Source organism: Aythya marila (assembly GCF_965140915.1).
Source record: "Aythya marila genome assembly, chromosome: 20".
NCBI lineage: Eukaryota > Metazoa > Chordata > Aves > Anseriformes > Anatidae > Aythya > Aythya marila.
This window is the reverse complement of record NC_139061.1, coordinates 8,136,013-8,151,230: the sequence shown is the minus strand read 5'-3', so window position 1 is coordinate 8,151,230 and position 15,218 is coordinate 8,136,013. Positions and strand designations below refer to the sequence as shown.

Here is a 15,218-nt window from a genome sequence, read left to right as displayed (position 1 = left end):
CTTCTGTTTTCAGTGCCCCTGGACTGTATGCTGCACTGTGCTGTGGTACCAATGGATCACAACAATTACTGCCTCTGAACCCATAAGGTGACAATGGGAATATCTTGATGTTGCTGGATAAAGTAGCAAGAGCAATGCAGAACCTAGCGAGTCCCAGGACCAACAACTCACATCTCAACTGAAAAACATTTCTTAAATAATTTGTAATAAATCAGCTGTGAGTTAGACCCACTAGATTTCATCCTCTGTATCAGAGGAAAGGTCAAGAATTAATCTTGCATATAAAAAGCAGCAAATGTCAGAATTAAACTATATTTTATATTTCTCAGTCAATTCTACACATTAAGGAGAAAGTGAAAATACAGAAGTACAGAAGAACATGGCATTCTTGAGTAGATGCTAGAGTTGAACTAGAAAAGCAGTACATCAAGTATCCTTTCAAGTTCTATCTTTCAAAAGGCTAAAGAAAAAACAAAAACAAAAAAAACCCAAGCACCTGCTGTTCAGTGCGGAGAGCTGAAGACAGAGGACAGCTTCAGGATCTCTGTGGAATGAGCTTATACAGAAAGACAGGCTATGAGCATCGGCCTCCTCCTCCTGAAGACAGGGAGCAAGAATAGCCCTTTTCTTCTCTTGTTTGTGCAGCTGTAGCCTCACTGGCAGGAGCGAGGAGAATGAACTTGAATCCTGAGGGAAAAAAAGAAAACCAATAAAAAATCATGAGGCTGCTTTTCCCAAGAACTGTCTCCTAGACTCGTGCTTTAAGGCTTTCACTGTGTTCCTAGATTCATGTTCAGATATTTCATTAGCATTCCCTGCTCACTCACTCCTCATCTTCTTTTATTGTTATATGCCAGTCATGAGCGCAGGTTTTATTTTTTAATAAAATGGAAAAAAAATGATACTACAACTAAGAAATACAACAGCTGCGTACCAGCTATAACAGCACACCTCAGCTGGGGAGAGGGTATTAGCTACAAGGTGAAGGAAACCTGCTTTTTGTAAGGCTTGGACAGTAATTGTAACTTACTGCCAGTTTTTTTTCCTATCATTATTTATTTATTTTTAGTTCTGTATATGCTGTCTTGGCAGCCCAGTCAGCTCCTCTTTGCTGGAGGCAACAAACAAGCACCTTGCTGAAAGAATGCACAACTGTTACCTAAGAACCTACTTAGCACATATTTGTTTTCAAAGCTGTTTTTTTTTTTTTTTTTTTTTTTAAAAAAAAACAACAACACAACAAAAACAACCACCAAACCCCATGAACAACAACAACAAACAACCAACCTCACAACAAACAACAAAGCAGGGTACACTGTTTTCCCAAAGCAACAGAAAACAAACTTGGGGACACTTTGTGCCAGAGTTATCCAGAGATAATGAGCTCATTGCCCCATCGCCCTGAGGTGAGTGTCTCTTGACCCAAGCAGATTCAGCTTCCAGGCAACATTCAGCAATTGATTTAATGAGCCGAGTACAGACAGTTGGCTTTGTTTCCCCCCCCCCTCCTCTGAAGTTAGCACCATTGATCTTTGGTTACAGACATACACGAACTCGGCTTTACCATAGAAACACTTCTAGTGTCAGTATTTATTTTACCTTAATATACATTTATACAGGCCATAATAAAAAGGCTATTACACAACAGTTCAGTGAGTTATTACCTAGTTTCAAGAATAATGCATGCAATTACAAAGGAGAGGTAGAAACACCGTATTAAAGACCTAAAAATACAAACATTATATAAACAAACACTTTCAAATTAACTGTTGGAATTTCATACAGATAAATAAGGTAAAAAGTACATTACTCTGTCAAAGTAAAGGAAACACATGGTTATCCAAACACTGAAAGAGTATTTTGATGTGTAAGCCCTGTACAACTTTGTCAAATAGTTCAGACCACTGTGTTTAAGAGGATTAAAATGATTTTGTCCTGGAGAATGGTTTATTCAAGTATTCAAGCAATTGAGTAACAAAAAAAGTCCCAAAAATAAAGTAAAAGGAACCATTTCCAGAGAAGCTGATCTGCTTAAATACTTTGCAAATCGCTGTCCTGATAATCTCATGGGATGCTTGAAATGATAATGCCTATAAGGCTAAATGAAGCTTCCCACCTCTCCCCCAAAATGCACACAAAATAATCCTGATTTTTCACACACACTATGTAGATATTCTACATCAATTTATCAGCATCTCAAATCCAAACATTATTTTCTGGTTTTGCATGGTTCCTTGCAGAACCTCTCAGTTTACAGTATTTCTTGTAATACTGCCCAAGAAGCAAGACTACTGAGAACTGTCATTACACCCCTACAGACTGCAGGCATTAATGCACATTTCGCATGCACAACAAAAGATGCAACCAAATCTATATAAAAAGCAAACAACCAGCAACTCAACATTGCTATCACTGAGAAAGTCCAGAGCAGTAGTTACTCAAGTATTAGACAAATAGGTATAAAATGGAAAGGTTCACATGAATACAATTTTTTACAGTTTGTTTGAAAGTCTTCTAGAAGCTACATTTGAAATTCTGAAAAGAATTTTATGTACACTGAAATGAAATTCAGCCAAGTTCATTGTGCCTTCTCTCTTTTTTTTTTTTATATAGTTCTTCAAAAATGACTATACAGTTGCTTTAGTAAATTAGTGCAAAACAAAGTGTTTTGGAAGAAGATCTTCAAATTGTATCCACATCAGCTGAAAATCCACTGAGGATTTTGCACAGATGGAGCGCAATTTCTTCCATTACCATTCCCCCCCCCCCCCCCCAATAAAAGAACGCTTTCTCACCATCCCTTCACAAGACAAGCTGAGCCATGTTTACAACATGTGAGCTCAGATACAAGCCAGCTTAGCCCCAAAAGCTTTCAACAGCACTTGCACATGGTTAGGGTTTCCCAAATTCAGTCAGACACATTTTACTGACAATTTAAAACCTTTTTTTTCCACGAACTTTTGAGGGACTCTTCTGAGGGAAATGTCTTTTTGTACCTGATGCAGAAGGATCCAGTCTCTATAGACCTCATGAGGAAAAAACCCTGATCATTCAAGTCAAAACACATGTACAAGGATCAGTTTGAAATGTGAAGACAGATTCTTTTAAATTCTGTTGCTATTCTGTTGCTAGGAAGAAAAAGGAGCTGCTGGATCTGTAAGGCAAGTTTTCTACAAATGTACTTTTGGAATTTCTCCTCTTTGAGTATGCTGCTGCTTCTTTGGTAGTCACCACAGAAATGTAAGAATCATCTTCCACGTGGGGCAGAACAAGGACAACAATTAAGCTGTAGTGAAAAAAGTGCAGTATCACTGATGTGGTCCCTTATGTTCACGCCATCTGGTCCTTGGGATATTCCTACTGCTCATATACAGCCACTGTGCTATAGCAAAGTGCAGAAAGCCTTCGCTCGATGCTAGACTTATCTGAAAAACAGAAAGGTCAAAAAAGGAAAAAAGTGATGAATTCAGTGTTATAATTCATTTCTGTGTAATTTTCATTATTTTCATTGAGCATAAACTTACACTTGTGTACATTTTCTATATCTGCAGGGTCTTGCAGTATTTTAGTCAGTCCTTCCAGCAGCAAGGCTGCTTTGTGGTATCGATATGTAATATCTTCAGTTTGCTGAAACATCTCATCTAGAGCTGCTGACTGAACCTGGAATCATTCAGTAGATTCAGTTACATAAATTGCTTTAGGCAAATACTGAAATGAAAAATTCAAAATGGATTAAAAACTATTTTTGAGCCTTAATTAAGCTGATCTGTTTTTATGACAGTAAGACAACAAAATGCAGTCAGAAAACAGAGCCCCTGTGCTGTATTAGCAAAGGGTATTCTGCACGTAAGCTGTAAAAGCACTTTTTGATCTCATGTGCTTCTGTGTTACAACATATTCTGAAATTATGACAGTATACAAATAAGTATGCTTGTTCTCATACCTATATTCTCTTGTAAAGAAGTCAAATTAATTGTGCACTATTATCAGGGTTAAGCACAATATTTGCTGGTACCTTTTTTGTGACACCTATGGTGAAAGACTTCCCTCTCATCAAAAAAAGCATTTAAGTTTCTAGTATGCTTACTGTACCTGCTCTCTGGCAGATATAAAGTTTCTCAATTACATAAAAAAGCTTCCACATGTGCCGCATTTGCTTTGTATGAACAAGGCTGGTGTTCCTCAAATTGACCTGGTGGACTGAGGAAGCTACTTCTGTTGTTTCTGTGCTTTAGTAAACCATACTGGATGGTGTTTCAGCACATAGGGCACTTTTAGAGGCTGTTTGACTTAGGAGGTAATTTCCTAGTGTTTATGTATCAAATGTGGTGATGTAGGGGAAATATCCCTGAGGAACAGTATATGCCAAGGACTTTAGCCACAGTTAAGGGAGGGCAGGATGGAAAGTGAAAGAGTAACAAAAATGACTATGAACAAATCTGGAAACATACATTTTATTTTCTGGTTATGAATAAGAGGTATGTGAGAAAAGGAATCTATGTGTTATCAATCTCAATGTCCTATCATTTAGGTAAAAGGAGTGACTTACCATTTCTACAGCACAGCTGTAAATGAGTTTCTCTGCAGTTACACTGTTGATTTCATCAATGAACCTCTGCTTATCCGAAAAGAAACGATTCAACTTTTCTGTCAGTTTCTTGCACATGCTGATACAGAATTTGTATCTCTCATTGAGGCTTTTCACAACTGGGGAAAAAATAAGAAATTAAAAAACCAACACCAACACCACCACCACGAACAGCCTAAGTACAGCTTCTTCCAGTGGTAGGTAAAGTTAATCTGTTTAATCTTGTGTTTCTAATGTTTACTTACTCTGCTACTAGTATGAATGAAGTATCAAATATATCAAATCATAAAGTTTCAAATTAATAACCACCCATTTCTTAACAGTTGATTTTTGTATCTTTGTTTACTATCAGAATTTTGCAACTGTACTTATGTGCAATGACCTTGTACAGAAGACAACAAAAATGTTGCAACTTCAGCTTTTTGAGTGACATATAACTAAAGGAAATTCACAAGCAGAGAAAATGAGATTATATTGCACCTACCTTGCTTAACAGCAGTGGATGGGTTCAGTTTCCCTGATTTGACCTGTGCTTTGGCAAGATGCAGAGAAGATGCCAGTAACTGGGCTGCTTTCATGTACAGCACGAGCTGCTCTACTTGTCTGGGGGAAAATAAGTAATTATATATCAAAAAACCTCTCTCGAACACATCCAAGCCTTAGGCAGACACCACTTTTTATCACAATCCTACACAAGACCCAGCAGCAGCAGAAAAAACAGATGTTTTAAATGCAACTCCACCCCTCCTTTCCCTCCACAAACACCCTGTCACGGGTTGAGAGTACATCTGCTCATCCAGTAACTGCAGCAGCAAACACAAACTGCTTTAACGCAGACATTTTTAAAAGGAACCCTTCTTCATGGGGACTGAATGCCTGAGGTCAAGGTCTTACCACAAGCAACTGGGCGTCCTTTTCTTGCAGCGTCATTTCCTATCCCCTGGTATTCTCACAGGTGTGAAATGCAAACACTTTGCAGGGATTTTTTTCTTTTCCTTTTTCTTTTTTTTTTTCTTTCCCCAGAAAGAAGGCAGGAAGTAGAACTGCCCTTTTCCACCGTTCCAGATTTCTCCTTGCTTCTGATTTTGTATTAGGTCTGATTGGCTACACTGATTAAAGGTCAAAGTTGGATACTCCTTCCCTCCACCTCAGAGCTGCTGCTTCAGCCTGATCAACAGGATCACAGAGGACTTGGATTTGAAACAAGATGGTACATAGATTTCCAGGTTCAGAAACAAACTACTTCAACACAAGTCTGCAATTCTCGCCACTTTCCCCGGCTTATGTGGCAGGCCAGAAAACATGGTCCTCACCTATCTATTAGCACATCTCTCTCTATCCTTTGCTGTATTTTTCTCATGTGTCTTCAGTTGTTAAAAACGTATTCTTAAATAACATTCTATGTAGTAAATAACCACTCCAAACAAAAAGAGGGCATAGGTTGTCCAAAAACATTTTTGATGCATCTGGTTTTTACTAGTTCTCTTGATACTATTTGACCACATACTTACCCCCATTCTTTGCTTAGTTGGCTAATCTGATCAACAACTATGCTCTCTTGGATTTGGTACAGTGATACTGCAGAAGTACACAGGTCTGGGTTCCCTCCCCGTACTGCTGTCAGATCCAGAACACATTCTGTAAATGTCAGCATCATGTTCAGATGACGCAGTGTATCTGTATGTTCTCTCTGTCAGAGGAAAAGGAGATGACAATTTAACAACTATAAGCCATAAGGCAAACAAGTACAATTAAAACTCTTTTTAAGCACTCGAGGATCTTTTGATATGTTAATTTTATGCAGAAATCACAGAGTCAGCACTAGAGACTACAGAACCAAATGGATCCAAAAGGATCAACAGATATTAATTAGTTCTTTGTTAATGATTTCAAGATACTGTAAGCTTATACTTCAGTCTTTTGACAAAGCCAAAGGAACTGGGACACGGAGTTTCTATGTTTGTTGAAACCTGAGCAAGTAAGGGAATCAGAAGTGAGACGTATTACTTGTTATTATATTATCAGCAACCCAGAAGTATGCTTGGTACTCATATGAGAAGCCAGGAGGAATGTTTGGCTTTTATTATATAACAGACTTAATACCTACAAAAGAACTGATCTGAAGCTTCATGCTTATCTGCGTCACTCAAATTTACACTTGGATCTAGAATTAAGTTGTATTAAAATGTGGCTGTTGCCAAAGTTTGCCTTTTAAGACAAACAACTTAAGTTGGAGTTAACAACTCACTGGTTGTTGGTGACTAAAACAGACACTACATGCATGGTCCCTGCTCAGAAAGAGTATCAGCCTTCAAAACTAAACAAACACATCTTAGTAATATTTATAATCTTTTCATTAGTAATGCAGGTCTAAATAAATGTTAAACTCTATCTGTGGGAAGAAAACAGTGCACTGTCAAACATTCATGTTATAACGTATAGATTCAATAAGTAACCAAACACCTTCCAGCTAGATGTGAATGAGAAAACAGAACAGCAATCTGCCTTGAGAAATTTATAGTCCAACGATAGCATTCTGGTGAAGGACCACACCAACATGTGCTTTTAAAGCGCCACTCCTCCACACATTTAAAAAAAATATAGGACACTCTTCCCACAAGTAGGATTTAATGTCATCTACTGACTGCAAAGAAGCAGTTAAATACAATGCTTAGAACGACATTGCTTCTGTCAGCACCCACGTCCAAAGTCTTGGCATTAAAACAGAGGCCTATTTGGAAGGCTCTGGTGAACAAAAGCAGTCATGTTCCTTTGGTTACCTATTCAAATACAAGAAATGCCAGGAATAACTATCAAAGAGAAATGGTCACATTTGCTACAGGAATATTTTCAAGGTCTTAAAAAGTAATATCTGAGACAGCGAAGAGGAAACTACCAAGTGCACTATGCAGTCCTGTTTTTACCATGTCTCTGTTTTAGCAGCATTAAACATTATAAAACATTAAATTATTTTTTCTATACCTCCATTAAAGTTTCCTCAGGCAATTCGGGAGCTTCAAAAGTGATAAAGCCCTCTAAGCTGGGAGGCGAAGTACCATAAGGCATGTACTTCAGACTTGGAGCTGCCTCGGCTCCCGGAGGAGAAGAACCCATATAAATACCAGGAGGGGAGCCCATATATACACGGCCACTAGTAGAGCAGAGAGACCCTCCAGAACTGTTTGATCCAACTACAAGAAAAATAACACACACATTCAGTCTAATAGGTTGTTCCATTTTGTAGCTCTGGGGCTGCAGATGATAGCAAGTGACAAATCAGTAATCACCACAGATTCACTCTTGGGAGGATCTCTTCTTTGCTCCTCGCATCACTCTGTAGAGAATGCAAGGGCTGCACCTTAATACAGTGATGATTTATAAAATGGATTCTGGAAATTGGCTGACAGGGATTCCAAGGCAGGCAGCCCAATAGGACAGACAGGTTGTGCTACAGTTCACAAAAGCACACTGCTGCAAATACAGACTCCTGCTCATCCCGAGCAGATTCAGGCATTTACCTTGGGATCTTTGATATTTGACAATGTAGCTGACATGCTAAAATGCAGTCGGCTCATTTTTTATGTTGCTTCTGGTACAACGCATAACAGTAGGCAAAAATGCGGAATAAGAGATGTAATCGTTCCTCTCCACCTTCGTCATAGGTGCTGTTAAAACTCCCTGTGGTGGAGCAAAACAGTGTACACAAGGTGTTATACACTGCTGGATGGTAAATCGGTGCTTCTGGCCTTCTCTTTAGTAGAGAAAAGGCAGAACTCCAGGATTTATCTCAACTTTACACAGCACTTCGTATGGGCTAGAGGACTTATTGTGCATGGCAGTAGGCAGATTACCATCTCAAGAGGTGGGCAAGCCTGAATATTGTTTGACGGCAGTCCACAGCTGCCAGGGAAGTCTTACCTGAGGTGGTTCTTGTTCTGAGGACCATATGGGTGCAGGTAGGAGGGGTGGCACTGCTTGGAGGAGACCCAACAGTAAACATGACAGCTCGAGAACTTGCCCCACTTCCCATGGAAGGAGGTCCCACTGTAATTCCATAGGCCCCTGCTGGAGCTGGAAGATAAAATTTTCACGTTAGTCCCTATTGCATACAGTCATACCATTTTGTAATTATATGCAGCAAACTGGAGTACTGCAACACACCATGCTTTGATGAAGATCCAAGAATAGTTGTAAGTTCTGACAACAAATAAAACAAGCTGAGTGGACAATCTTGGCAATACAAAAAAAAAAGAACCAAGATGTGACCTGCATACATCTTTTTATCTCTCTACCCCTACCTAGAAAAAAAAACACAACAGGGGCTTTCTCTGAGAGCCTGAGAACAACATCAGTCTTTCAGCAAAAGACACAACAGAAAACTTCTAAATGCAGACCATGGTAGGTCTGAAGGGTAAAGACTAGCAGTGTCTGCAGAACTTCTTCCATCTGCTCAAAAACAAAAAAACTCTAGCTACTATAGGCAGTGATGTTCCTGCATTTAGCATAGAGATACTTTCCTGTCTCACTTATTTTTAAAGCTATGTTAAGGAACTGGAATATATTCCCTTAAAGATAATTAAAAAAAGGCTTCTGTACTGACACTAAAAATTATTGCAACAAACTACTGAGTTTGGAAGCAGAACAAGATCTATATGGCACTCCATAAAAAAAAAAAAAAGCACATAAAGTCAATTTGAATGTATCAGTCTGTTCCTTACCTGTATCCATTGGTCGCTCAGTATTGAGGCTGTCTGTACTGCCTTGATATAACTGGCCGCCAAGGGTAGTCTTCACTTGCTGATCTGATAGCTTCCCAGTACTAACAGATCTAGACAAAAAAAAGCATATGAATGCAGAACAAGATTTCTCAGTAAGTTCCTCCTATCTAACTCACAGCAGAAGCTGGCTTTCAGATTTTTGGTGTTATATTGGTTATACAGAATTCTTCAACAGAAGTACAAAAAGCCTTGAAATCTCACTGTTCATCATGGCCCTACTGAAACAGAGCTAACCATAAAGGAACCTTTTTCCCTTAATAATTTATATTGCAAGTCTTGACATTTGGATTTTGAAGCAAAACTGAACAGGCTTCACATAGGCAATGAGACTTCCTTATTCAGATAATCAAAACAAAAGGGAACTAGACAGCAACACAAAGTGCTTCAGGAAGTCTGTGCTATATTTATACACAGTACTGAGAGCTTGTTATGTACAATAAACATCAGCATATCCTCACCACTCATTTTCTGCATGCTCTGCCCCTCCAAATTGCTATGTGAAACATACATGCTTCTGCCAAATTAACTACCCAGTTTTCCAGGTCATAAACACTACAATGCCTACCTGCCGAACGTAGCTTTACTGTGCTGCTCTCCTGCTTGCTTTTCACTTCCTTGTGTCAAGTGGAAATGTGTGAAATCCCTTGGTTCAGTGATGTCTTTAGGCTGCAGTGGGGCATCTACTGACCCTTGGCGATTAGCCAGAGCCAGCAAGTTTGAGGATGCTTGTGTTTTAGGTATTTTGAAAGGAGCCGTAGCCTTAAAGAAACAAAAACAAAAAAATATATATAAAAAATAAGGTTAGCACACAAAAATATTCTTGAGAATGGTTTCAGACAATGTATTAATACTTCACATTTTACAGACATTGGTAAACTTAACACACCTTAGTAGGAGAGCCAATTATTGTTGGTAATGGAGTTTTGAACAGCCAGTCTGAACTCCTAGGTGACGATCCCATATGTTTGGTTGGTGATGTTCCCAGGCTACCTGGCCGACTTGGTTGTGGAGAATGACTGTATCCATACCCAGCATAAGATGGGCATACTGGGTCTGAATGCTGCTTTCTGAGCTTCTGTTTGTTTTGGTAAATATCTGTGAGAGTTGGAGCACTTTGCAACCTAGCTCCCATCAAAAGTGACTGTGGAGACTGAGATGGTGGTATCGGAGAACCTGTAAGGATGAAAAACAGTCAAGTAAAATGCTACTTGCAGTGCTTGAAAATGTAGCAATGAAACCCAAAATGCTAAAGATCAATGTTGATCTGTAAAGAGATGGGGCTGCAGTACTGTGAGATATGTTTGATCATCAACTCACTAGATGGCAAAGAGAATGGATTTAGCATGTCGGCTATTTGGACTAAGGCTACATACACTGATGAGATGATGCTTGTGTTCAAGCTGCCAAAAAGGCAAGATTTCAGGGTGACAGCTGTACTGGCAGCTGCAGTACCTCTGGCAACCTGCATCAAGACAAATAAAGTATTTGAATTCAGCAGGAATGGCATAAACAATAATGAAATTTCAAGTGCAGCCACCAAGACTCTAGGTTGGATAGAGTTCCTCAAGTACTGGAATTATATTCCTGCAAACAGCAATGTGAATGCAACATTACAAACAAAACAAGTCATTAACATGCAACAATTTAATCTGCAGACTAAAAAGGCAGCTCCCTCTCATGGCTTCTGCAAGAAAAGTATGTATTAAAAAACAGAAAAATATTTATATGTATTCATATGAAACAGTTTGGGATCAGTACTTAGGGCAGTCATTTATTTTTAGTCTGTCAGAACATGTTTTTCAAAAGTTCATTATGTACAAAGGAAGTCCACACTTGAATATGAACTCAAAATTTCTCTTAAAGCACAAAGATTTGGAAGAGCTATAAACAATCATTTAAGCAGATGGCTTTAGGGAAAAATCTCCTATGAACATCTCATCTACTCTGAGATGCCATTCCTCTTTCAAAATAAGGAAACTGAAACTTGATTAAGTGGTCTCTTCCCTGTGATAGTTTTATGTTTCATGATGAGGAACTGTACAAAGTTACGAACAGTATGCAAGACTTCAGTTTTGCGGCCACAGCTTCCTAGATAAAATATGTATCTTTGTAACCTCAAAGAACTGACACCGAAGTGACAACAATTTCACTCAGCTTTAAAAAAAAATTGCACAACTTAAAATAAACTATTCTAACTAGTTTTTCCCTAGGCTGTGCTGTAACTCAGTATATAAGATTCTTAAGAGCTGGCCAAGGCAATCTTTTGATATTGGCTCTGTTTCATAAATGTATGCTTTAAAAAACATCTTAAACTTCTTGCAGTTTGCTCAGTAAAGTGCCCAGCTGTTACGACACATCTTCCAGCCTTCTTAAGCCTGTGCTTTTCTAGTTAGACTTTGAATAAGAGCCACTTCATCTTGATTCCATTCCTCTCCCTTTAAACAATGTGCTATAGAGCAGCCTTTCTGCCTGCAGCTCCAACAGAGTACTCGTCTATTCCTCACTAAATTCCCAGCTGAGAATTTGCCTGTTTGAAATCAGTCTGCTTGTCTGTCTCATAGCATTGAAACCTGTCATTTCAGAAAGCAGTCTTAAATTTCTTTGGTGGCTGCTCTGTTGTCAGCACCATCACTGGGAAGGGTTCTCAATCCAAAGTTTCTTCCCTGCTGCCACTGGCAGCAAGAGTTACTCAATTCATTCAGAAGCTGCATTACGACAAATATCTTCAGGCCCTAGAAAATCTCATTACATTATCTTGCTTCACCCAGAAGCAAAGAACTTCCCATACCCATTTAAATGCTGAAAACAGACATGCTGCAATTTGTGATATTTTACAGATAGAAATACCACTGCAGTCATTTGAAATTAAGAAGCAATAAAGTAGGAATAGAATGCAGGAAACAGATGAAATTAAACATTAAATACTCTTATAGCCATAAAATCAGTCCTGTTGTATACTACAAATAGGTTTAACATTGGAAAAAGGCACTAAACCAATTGTCTTACAAAGTTCTATCCAAAAAAAAAGATGCAACAAAATAGCACATATTCTGCTTTGCATTCCATCCATTTTCCCCTAAGCCTTTTTTTTTCTATTTCACAAAAGAAAAGAGAATATTTCAAATCTGAGGCTTCACTCAGTCCTTGTCTTTTCCTGATTGCCAATGGCACAGCAGTTTAAAAGGAAACGTTTAAGATATCTCATAGAATTTATTTCATATGGATGAAATCATCCCCAGTTATATGAAATATCTATTAAAAGAAATGAAGACACTAACAACTCCAGAGAATTTTGGAAAGTGTTTAAACAGGGAAAATAACCCACACCGTAGTTTCAACACTACCTCTTAAAAAATCAAAATAAAGAGGATAGCTAGTATTTTAGATAAAGAAGACATCTTTATATCTTCTGATGTTACAGTGCAATTCAATCTTATAGAGTCTCAAATTTTTTTCCCCTGCTAGCATACCAATTTATGACGTGCAAAGCTTACTGAATGCTTAGCAACACCATCAGATCCTAGGCAATTTCCTAAGGGAATGATGAAAGCATGTTGCACACTGTACAAAAAAAGAAAAACTTCAGAACTTCAGCCACTCTCTTATTGTGTAGAGAATTAATTATGGGAAAAGGTGTCCTGATACAACCATACTCAGGCTAAGTTTCTATAGAAACTCAGTGTACAGCTTACCAAGCGTCTCCTATTAATCCATACTTATGTAGTGTTGGCTCTCCTTGTTCCTCACAGAACTCTGTAGAAGCTGTACCAAAATCATACAGGTTACTTTGCCCAGTCTCTCACCTGAGAAGTTTCTGCTCCTCGATTCATGTCCTTGAAGCTGTCCACAACAACAGTGTCCAAGCTGCTCAGGTATTGTTCCAACTAAGCAAATAAAATCAAAATGTAAATTTATGCATAATACTTCATCCACAAATGAAGGTGAAGGAAAATAAAACCTGTTTATCTTACTTATACCAGACATTTCAACAGAAATTGATTGCTGTAAATCTAACTGCTTGAGTGTAAGAAAAGCACTGCAGAGGGATCTGGATAAGTTAGATCAATGAGCTGAGACCAATCGTGTGACATTCAACAAGGGTGTCGGGTCTTGCATTTGGGTCATAACAACCCAATGCAGTGGTATTGGCTTGAGGAGGAGTGGCTGGAAAGCTGCCCAGCAGAAAAGGACCTGTGGGTGCCGATCAACAGCCAGCTGAACATGAGCCAGCAGCGTGTCCAGGTGGCCAAGAAGGCCAATGACAGGACTAGGGAAGTGCAGCCAGCAGGGCTAGAGAAGAGTGATTGTCCTCTTGTATGCAGCACCGGTGAAACCATGATCTAGTTGAGCAGATTTCAGTTTAAGGCAACTTCAGGCAAGAATTAGTCTTCTGAATAACTGTTCCAGATAAACCTTCCCAAGAATTTATGGGCTTACCTAGCGGTGAGGGAGAATATGGTCTTGAAGATCCTGTGGATAACCGGCGCCCAACACCCTGCGCAGTGTCAGCTGGTACTGGAGAACAGGAACCCATCTTCATGAAGCCCATCGGACTGGTATTTGAGCGTCTCACAACCCCAGCTCTAACAAGACGAAAAGAATGGTTATACATGCTATAGCAACTGTGGATCCTTAAGATGAGGTTCAGAGTCCCCTAAGGAGTATAATGATCAATTAAAAAAAAAAAAAAAAAAGATATTCACAGAGAAAGCCATAAAGCTGAAGCTTATTAAGGTAATAACTTAAGCTAAGCCTTCCATTGAGAAAACAAGAAAAATACAATTCCCTTTGTTCCCGCTATGATTGTAACTTTCAAAGCAATAGCAGTCTGTTAACTGGAGAAATTTAAAACAGATATATCCCTTAGCACATGGATTACTGATATTCAGACAACTAGCCATTTAATTTTGAATTTTACAACTGAGTGAAATGCATTGACACAAACGTTTTTTTTATGGTTGGAAAAAGAAGGAACCTACAAAAAAGATTAGGACAAAGTTTTAAGTATTGGACCTGGTATGAAGTTCAACTACTGAGAACACATTATTTTAGGGAAAGGCATGCCCTCAAGTGTAGAAAAAACTGTAAAATCAAAGATCTTGAAAAAAAAGCAAGGATCCATGTCGTGTTTTTTTTTTTTTTTTACAGACCTCCAGAGATCTCAAGAGTTTGGGTCTTTGTCCTTCACCACCCCTATCTTGTAGATCACAAGGCATAGAATAAGTCTAGCACACTAGAGCCTTGTATTAAGACAAGCTGGTTAGCTAGTATGCCAAAAACTGTTTCCTTGATATTCTATAGAACAACACATTCATCACTGCATGTATGAAAACAAAATTTATTACTTTCTAGTTTGTGATGTAATGCTGCGTAATACACAAAGGAGGGAAAAAAGCAATACTTCATCTTCTTATCTTCTTTGGATGCAATTGCCTAAACGAACAAGCTCATTTTGTTTTAGTGAAAAATTTCAACTGTCCATTCAACAACCTTGAGATTGTGAAGGACTATTACTTGTTATCGTTAAAATGCCTCTTTAGTATGGTCTTGTGCAGAAAAAAATGACATCAATAAGAAAGCATGGACATCTGTGAAGGTGCAAATACAAACTAGAACCAAGAAAAAGGAATTAGAATACTCACCTTGGTGATCCGTGGGGGTTTGATACAGGACTGGCAGTAGAGGAGAGGTTCTGTTCTATACGCTGGTAATTCCGGAGCTGAGTGGGAACTGGGATAGGTGCTGTTTCACTGCGGGGGGATACTGAAGGCTGACAATGCCTGAAGTAGGAAGATATGGAGAGAGGAGATAAATAGAGGTAGGCAGGTCTCTCTCTAAATTGTACCATTCTC

The 15,218-nt window shown here is 38.7% G+C and overlaps 1 protein-coding gene across 1 annotated transcript in view; it reads right to left on the bottom strand.

The window, feature by feature from the left end:
* Positions 1–1,559: 1,559 nt before the first annotated feature.
* Positions 1,560–15,218, bottom strand: part of ULK2 (unc-51 like autophagy activating kinase 2) — a 38,238-nt gene continuing 24,579 nt past the window's right edge. The window contains exons 16-28 of the mRNA XM_082776187.1: positions 15,009–15,146; positions 13,804–13,949; positions 13,170–13,250; positions 10,253–10,539; positions 9,932–10,125; positions 9,307–9,416; positions 8,507–8,659; positions 7,571–7,779; positions 6,100–6,278; positions 5,073–5,191; positions 4,550–4,707; positions 3,525–3,660; positions 1,560–3,425 (exon numbers count right to left, since the gene is read on the bottom strand). Coding sequence (XP_082632313.1) covers positions 3,358–3,425; positions 3,525–3,660; positions 4,550–4,707; positions 5,073–5,191; positions 6,100–6,278; positions 7,571–7,779; positions 8,507–8,659; positions 9,307–9,416; positions 9,932–10,125; positions 10,253–10,539; positions 13,170–13,250; positions 13,804–13,949; positions 15,009–15,146 — 1,978 coding nt within the window. The 3' untranslated portion in view covers positions 1,560–3,357. The remainder of the gene's footprint in view (positions 3,426–3,524; positions 3,661–4,549; positions 4,708–5,072; positions 5,192–6,099; positions 6,279–7,570; positions 7,780–8,506; positions 8,660–9,306; positions 9,417–9,931; positions 10,126–10,252; positions 10,540–13,169; positions 13,251–13,803; positions 13,950–15,008; positions 15,147–15,218) is intronic.